Consider the following 8,459-nt stretch of genomic DNA (forward strand, 5'->3'; position numbering starts at 1 on the left):
TTTTAATACTTTAAATATTTTTATATTAATATTTTGATGGGAAAATGTGCTTATTTCTTCAATACCTTCCAGGTCATGTGACCTAATCACTCAAAAATCAATGTTGGGTCAAAGAACTACACTGGCTGCATAGGACACACCTCTTTTTATTGCATTTAATACTTAAATATTTTATATTAATATTTTGATGGAAAAATGAGCCTATTTCTTCAATACCCTTCCAGGTCATGTGACCTAATTCACTTCAAAATCAATGTTGGGGGTCAAAGGAACTACACTGGCTGCATAGGACACACCTCTTTTTATTGCATTTTAATACTTTAAATATTTTTATATTAATATTTTGATGGAAAAAATAGCTTTATTTCTTCAATACCTTCCAGGTCATGTGACCGATTTACTCAAAATCAATGTTGGTCAAAGAACTACACTGGCTGCATAGGACACACCTCTTTTTATTGCTATTTTAATACTTTAAATATTTTATATTAATATTTTGATGGAAAAATGAGCTTATTTCTTCAATACCTTCCAGGTCATGTGACCCGATTTACTCAAATCAATGTTGGGTCAAAGAACTACACTGGCTTGCATAGGACACACCTCTTTTTATTGCATTTTAATACTTTAAATATTTTATATTAATATTTTGATGGAAAAATGTGCCTATTTCTTCAATAGCTTCCAGGTCATGTGACCTAATCACTCCAAGATTTGTTAGAAACCAGATCACATTGTTTGATCTAAAAATGGTGCGCTTCAAAAAAGGCAAGACAAAGAAAGCTTTAGACCTCTGGCAACAAGCAGGAGGTAGAGATTTCATCACCAGGTCTTTAATTTCTCATGGTTTTAGTGAAGTTAATGTTACAACTGAACAGTGGTCCTCAGTTACACTTACAGTGTTTAAAAGTAATAAGAAAGAGCATCTTAAGTGGTTGAGGGTCATCTGGGGTGAAGACCGACGTGGAGTCCGGACTGAGGTGCTTCAAGCAGGTACTGTTAAAAAATAACTTTGATGAGCCCCAGAGCAGAGTCCTGCCTCGGATACCCGGCGGATAACCCGCAAAATAGTTGTGTAACGGGCAAAACATACATGTAGGCCTATATCCAGGGGTGCACATAACTGGTACGCAGGTACGCATGCGCGGCAACAATCTGAATTGCGTACGGTCACTTGTGTCACAAAGCGCATTTGCGTACCGACGTACTTGTGAAGCTTTTCCAGAAGGCGGTTAGATCACCGGACGACAGAGTCGGTCTCCGTGTGCACAGACAGGGCTGCTGTTAACGTCGGTCTGTACAACGGAATTGTGCCAAAACTACGCCAACCGGCTGCGGAGGGAGACTCCCCCCCTTCACTGGAGAACTGCGCTAAAACAGCTGATCACAACGTTCACGCTCTGTGGTCACGAAGTACTCCACTAGCCCCCCCCCCCCCCCCAAATTCACAACGGGTCGGGTTGTGGGTCTTATATCAACAGGTCGGGTCCAGATTTGACTTGAAGATAATTGCATGTAACGGTCGGTTCGCGGTAGCTACTGAGCTGCGAGGGTTCGGGTGGGTGCAGATTTGCAAAACTGGACCCATGCAGGACTCTGCCCCAGAGGCTTTTAAGTTGAAGCTTAACCCTTGTGAATCCCTTTTTAAAAACGTTACTTTGAAAACACTAACGACAAAAATGTCCTCATCTAAAAATACTGTAATAAAGATATTATAGGCTATGTTAATATTTGTGTTCCACTTTCAATTACTTACATATTTTTAACCAAATTCAGTGCTGATCATAATTATCAAATGTTCATTCATTTTTATTTTTGTCGCTAGGGATTTGAAAGTCACTATTTTGATTACACATACACTTATTAAGAACATGTTTCCAAAAAAACACATCTTTACCAAATGTCGTGCCATATTCTTAACACAATCAGAATGCTCGCAAAATTAAACAGTGGCATGGATAATACATTTCCTTAGGGAGGCATAAGGGTTAATGTGCTTATTTAATTAAATACTGCATCACAGTAGGATGTTAACAGAATTTACTGTAATTGACCCAAGGATGGCAGATTGCTTAAAGTTGCATTGTAGTCTTACGATAAGAGATACAGTAATTAAATGAGATTTTGTACTTTTGTAATGTTTGTATTTAGGAAAATATGTCAGTGAAAGAGGGAGAGATGGACAGCACAGTATCAATAAACAGTCTTACAGCGCACCTACGGGTGAGGAAGACGAGGACACAAGTCAGGATGACAGGGAAATAAGTAACGCACAGCCACAGTCTGAGATAGACACAGAAGAGTCAGACCAACAAAGTACAGAGACAGCCACCGAAATGACAACAACAATGAACGGAAAGGGACAAACAGGCAAGGACAAGAAAGGGCCAGAAAAGGATAAAAAACGAAAAAGGAACAAACGAAAAACAGGGACAGAGCCTGTGGGGAAAGATGAAGATAAGAATGATGAAGAAAAACAGTGTTACAGCGCACCTACGGGTGAGGAAGACGAGGACACAAGTCAGGATGACAGGGAAATAAGTAACGTACAGCCACAGTCTGAGATAGACACAGAAGAGTCAGACCAACAAAGTACAGAGACAGCCACCGAAATGACAACAACAATGAACAGAAAGTGCAAAGCAGGGCCAAAAAAGTTCAAAATTGCCATGACAAGAAAACAATGGAACAAAATTAAACCTAAACATGGCAAAAAAAAACTCCGCCCCCCCTGGACTGATACATTATATCAAGAATTTTTGAAAAATAATCCATGCTGCACACTTGCTTTCAAATACCAGCATGTTAAGACAAATGATAGCCGTAAAAAGAATTCGCCATTTTTCTGTGCCTCTGCAAAATGCACATTTAATGGATGCAACGCTGTCTACAGTTTCTCAAAAAAGAACAGGCCAAAATCAACGGATACAAAAATTATTTTTAAAGTCATGCGCATTGGTGAAGTTATACACCATAAAAATCAAAGGCGATTTAGACCAGCAAAATACACAAGAAGAGGAACCATTTCCAAAGCCTTAACCAGTGGTGTCAGCAATTATTATTACACTATGTTAAGACAGACACCAGAGGAAATAATGGCTGGTAACATAAGCAGAAGCCTCACCAAAGACGTGTTAAAGAAAATATCCTCTGAAGTGAAGAAAAGTGCAAGGCTCCACGATGACATGATGCTTGAACTCATGTTGACTCAAAAAATAATCAAAGAGAGCAGCAGTCATGCATCATCAAAAGGCTATCTTCAGCACCTACAAATTGATCCGTTTGCTGTACATTTATACACAGATGCTGGAATAAAGATATTGACTGAGCACTTGAAAAAGCCAACACCTACGACTCTCTACCTTGATGCCACAGGCAGCGTGATACAGAAAATTCCTGATCAAAATAAGCGGGTCTTGTATTATGCTTTGGTTTTGCCCGGAATGGGTAAGGATAAGCCTCCCTTGCCTGTCACAGAACTGATCACCAACAGCCATTCCATTCCATCTATTTCCCATTGGCTCATGGAATTTAAAAGAAAGTTGTCTTACATAAGAAAAAGAAAGATAGCACAGGTTGAGACAGATTATAGTTGGGCTCTGATAAACAGTGTGCTTCTGTCTTTTAACAGGGAAAATATGTCAGTGTACCTTGACAGAGCATTTGAGATAGTGTCTGGACAAACTGAACTGATTCCTAACTTCACTGTGCTGCATCTGTGCTCTGCTCATATCATGAAGGCTGTGTCACAAGCATTTGGGAAACAAACTGTAGACAGAGGCACACAGGAATATGCAACATTCTGTTTTGCGTACATCCTGAACTGCACAAGTATGCAGGAAGCCCTTGATGTTTTTTATCATATGTGTGTGCTTTTTGATGCAGAGGAGTACACTCATTTGGTGAAACAGCTAAATGTACCTCGACAAGTGCATTTTGCAAACTCGGGACTTGAAACTGGAGGAAAGTGGACATGTAATGGGAGAGGAGGAAAGCAAAATGGAAACAAATGCTCATAGCATTATTGGAAAGTCCCCTTTTACACAAGCTTTTCAAGTCAGGCGGGACCAAGCAGAGTGTGACATTCTCTCTGACGATGCTGTTCAGGTAAAAAACCACTACCTCTGTCCTGGTGTCATTGATGCACTGTTACAAAACTACATGGGGATCTTCTCATTGTGGAGTGGTTTGTTGCTTGGGGATCTGTCGCGACATAGAAAAGGTACATCAAAAAAAGATGGAAGTCACAAAACCAGGGATACCAACTGCCATGTTGAGCTCTGGTTTGGGTTGGTCAAACACTCCATCCTTTTAAAAAAAAAAGTACCTGAGACCAGCTGAGTTTGTCTCCAAAATGTATGCCTCAATACAAGGAAGATACGTAGAGCACATTGAGCAACACAATCTGCCAATGCATATTCTGGACAAAAACTTTGGGCATCCTAGCAGGCCAGATGATGACCACGAGGAACAGTGGAACAAGCGGGAAAGTTCTGCTGGTCACACCAAGTCCAAGTACTTCAATCCACCAAAAACACTACCCAACCCCAAGAGCCCACCTGCCACAAAGGTGAAGAAAAGAAAAGTGGACCAACAGGAACAAGACGCACAGGGAAATGTGAGTTTCAAAGTGTGTAAATTGTTCTCCAGCATTTTAATTGTAACAATGGAATAAGTAAATATTGTCAGAAAGTAAAGCATGGACTAAATTGGTAAAGAGTGAGGTGAAGGACAAAGGACATGAAGTATTATAACCCAAGATGATTAGGTGCATGTTGTAGGGGGAGAATATGAAGATGAACAATGTAAATACAGCTTACAAACTTATAACAGAAACTAGATTTCCAAATCAGACTTTAAACTGCAATTACAGTTTCTGTTCCTGAGCAGCCTGTTTAATGTCATTTAGTGAAAACTCTAAAAGGGACTGAGGTTAAATGCATAAACATGGACAGTTTAATTATATTTTGTGCATGTAGCTTTGATGGTGCATATACAAAAACAAGGCCTTCACCCAAAAATTCAAGATTGTTAACCCTCTGGTGTCATTCAAATGCACTACCCGAATTAGTCATTCGGGACAAAAATGTCCAGAGTGATACCGGAGGGTTAAAAGATTCCTCAAGTGTCCGTATTAAACAGACTGCATCTATTTTCCCTCAATCCTAACTTGCAGTTGACCTGGCTGTGGAAAAAAAAGGACACAGAGGTGGTCGTGGCAGTGCTCCCCTCACAGATGAAAGGACACATCTTGCTTATCCGCCACTGTGAGCTATGCTCACTTCGACCCCACCAGTGGTTGACAGGGGAGGTACTACATGTTTCAAGTGTCTGAAGTTTCACTCTACACTGTGTTATTTTCTTTATCTAGCATTTAACGATTTCTCCCCAAAATGTCTAGATACTTTTGTCAGTCACAAGATTCTCAAAGTTGCAGGAAATGAAAGTTCAGTATAACTGGGAATATGCATTAATTGGCAAATTGTTCTGATCTTTTTTGCCAGGTGATTGAAGGCGTGTTTCATGTTGCTGCCGACAAATTCGCCGTTCTGAACAAAATGTACTTGCTAAATCACTACACAGCAAGTGTCATTTTGTTCGGGGACAGAACTCAGCTAATATCTCACAGTTTACCGAAGGTAATGTGTGTGGTCTGTGTATGTTTATGTGTGTGGTGTGTTGTGTTTGTGCATGGTGATGCTGTAGGGGGAAGTAGGTGTGGATTTGATTTGTGGGCTCACACATTAGGTACATGGAGTGAAGCATTGGCTGAGGTCTTAAATAGGAAATTAGCTGAGATTATTTTACTTTATCCTCTCTGAAACTATACTCATTAGTTAAATCACCTGATAAATCTACTTACTATTGAATTCCCATACCAACACTTGTTTTAAGCACAACAAATGAATGGCACAAGAACATCATTGTCAGACTAATGTTGTTGTTATTTTTACCTTAGCCTTCAAGTTTGTTTTAATCCTTTATTTGATGCCATTATAGGTCAACTTTGACAACTCTGAAGCTGTCCTGTCCTTTGTACTTGTCAACAACAACCACTGGAAGTTGCTGGTTTGTAATTATTTTGTCATTGTATTATTTCTGTTAAAGCACAAGACTTACATAGTGAAACCAAAAATATGTTTTGATGAAAAGTGCTTTTACTTGTTTTGTTCTCTCACAGTACATTCATGCCAACACCAGCACCGTATTCCTGGTGGATCCAGCTCAAAGCATCAAAGAGCTTGATGACTCCGAACATGCTGCCAAAAGAATACAGTAAATCAAAATTCAATAGATATTTGAAAATTCAAGTAAAAACTATATTTAAACGTAAAAAATGTGTCACATTTAGTTACATTCATACTCACAAACAGCATTGAAAGCATTTTAAACAGTCTGATACAGTCTGTGTTCAGACAGTGATATCTATAGCTGACCTGTGGCTGCCTCTTATATAAATAAATGGTCATATGCTGAATACAAACAGTATGAATTTCTGTTACATTATCTTTAGGAGCCACATCATTAGAAATGTAAAGTGTGTTAACATGATCCTTTCTCAGGGAGTACTTCAGGATGAGGAGGACACGCCACAGCATAACAGACTGGGTGGATGTTAAGTGGAAGGGAGGCGTTATGGGCCACCCACTTCAAACGGATGGATGTAGCTGTGGTGTCGTTGTTGTGAAGGTGAGCTGAAGAGATTCTGTTTTCATCCAGTTAACAAGCAGAGTTTTTAATGTGAAAGACAGTTTAATGCAAGGGCGGATTAAAAAAGCTGTCAAAAGTAGTTGTTGACCGATAAAGGTTTTTTAAAGGCCGATGCTGATCCCCATAATATTTAGCAGGCAGGTTGGCCAATGGACAATATACAGTATATTGCCGATATCATGTTGTTGTTTATTGTATTTTTCACAACTGACAACAATTGGATTATGACACAACATTGCTGAACTTAAATTAACAGTTATTTAACACTAATGTAGTATTTACTTGAACACAGAAAGTTTAATTGACAAAACATAACTCAAAATTCCAATAATAGGACCGGTCTATATCAATACTCAAAAGTTTTGGGAGGCATTCTAGTCAAGGGTGGATGTCTTCTATAATGTGTCTCATGTTTGTGTCTGTATCTGTATTACTATACAATAAAGAAGAAAAACCCTCCATAACATAAGTGTTGTTTGTTTAGATGGCAAAGGCAGTCATGGAGTCCTTCCCTCTGATCCCGAATGTGAATTTCGAGTGTTCGAAGAAATACATGAAACGGGAGAGGAGAGAACTGGCTCTCGAAATCCTTGAGGCATCAGGTAAATAAATATGAATATATGTATATGTATATATGGGTGTCTGTATGTATATATATATGTATGTATGTATATGTATGTGTATATAGAAGCTGACATACATGTATTGTTATCTTGTTTCAGTCTTTGATGAGCACACTTATTGTGCTATGTGTGCTGCCTTAAGGCCTCCAGGATCTCCCATCACAGACTGGGTGAGCTGTTGTGAAGAAAATGTGGAATTGTCATGTCTACATTTATGTATTCATTTATTTAACAGGGACAGTGCACATTAATGAACATTTCTGTAACTGTGCCAGAGTTAGCCAAGAGGCTATTTTTCATCTGTAGTCCCTGGACAGATTTTAAAAGTCAACCTCAAACACATAATTAATTTTAAACAACTAAATACAATACATTTAAAACATGCAACACACATTAATGGAATACTTAAATAAAAAAAATGTAAAAGATAGAAACAATAAAAAAACAAAAAAAACAAACAAACAATAGAGCATGTTAAAACACAGGCAGTGGGTTTTAAGGAGCAGATGATTGTGTCAGCTGATTCCTCACTAACACTTGAGTATTAAGACAACTGAATGGTAATCTAAGGTACAAATATATAAATACACTATTTCTTTCACTTCAACAGGTTCAGTGTGATGACTGTGAACGATGGTACCATGCCCAGTGCCTGGCAATGGACAGCAGAGACTTTAAAAAGGCAGAGACAGGATATTGGAATTGTCCTTTGTGCAAGTAATACTTGAAATGTGCTCAATGATGACGATTAGTAAAACATGTGTCCTGTGTAGCCTTGTTTGTATTACTTTCTGATCATTAATCACTGGGTCACATGACAGGGAAGCTCTAGAAAAAAAACCCTGAATTTTTTAATAGAAATATTAATATTAAATAGAGGATGTAATATTATCCGATATAAAGAGCTGTTTCTATTGTGTACAGACTTGTATTCAATTCATAAAGTGATTTTGAGTCATTAGTTATTGAAGAAATAAGCTAATTTTCACATACAATTATTAATATAAAAATATTTGGAGTATTAAAATACAATAAAAAGAGGTGTGTCCTATTCAGCCAGTGTAGTTCTTTGACCCAGCACTGATTTTGAGTGATTAGGTCACATGACCTGGAAGGTATTGAAGA

General features: G+C 38.4%; 1 protein-coding gene across 4 annotated transcripts; it reads left to right on the forward strand.

Moving 5' to 3' along the window:
- The first annotated feature begins 725 nt into the window (after positions 1-725).
- Positions 726-8,111, forward strand: LOC117549428. 4 transcript variants are annotated; one of them, XM_034221326.1, is made up of 10 exons: positions 726-993; positions 3,886-4,618; positions 5,177-5,311; positions 5,505-5,639; positions 6,001-6,069; positions 6,182-6,276; positions 6,564-6,690; positions 7,196-7,313; positions 7,434-7,504; positions 7,945-8,111. In XM_034221326.1, exons 2-10 carry the CDS (start codon positions 4,355-4,357, stop codon positions 8,053-8,055), a joined length of 1,125 nt encoding a protein of 374 aa, XP_034077217.1. In that variant the 5' UTR covers positions 726-993; positions 3,886-4,354; the 3' UTR covers positions 8,056-8,111. The 4 variants fall into 4 exon arrangements, with proteins under 4 accessions (XP_034077217.1, XP_034077218.1, XP_034077220.1 ...); XM_034221327.1 differs by lacking the exon at positions 6,001-6,069; XM_034221329.1 differs by lacking the exon at positions 5,177-5,311.
- The last annotated feature ends 348 nt before the right edge of the window (positions 8,112-8,459 follow it).

This window comes from Gymnodraco acuticeps, unplaced genomic scaffold, assembly GCF_902827175.1.
Source record: "Gymnodraco acuticeps unplaced genomic scaffold, fGymAcu1.1, whole genome shotgun sequence".
In the NCBI taxonomy this organism is placed as follows: domain Eukaryota; kingdom Metazoa; phylum Chordata; class Actinopteri; order Perciformes; family Bathydraconidae; genus Gymnodraco; species Gymnodraco acuticeps.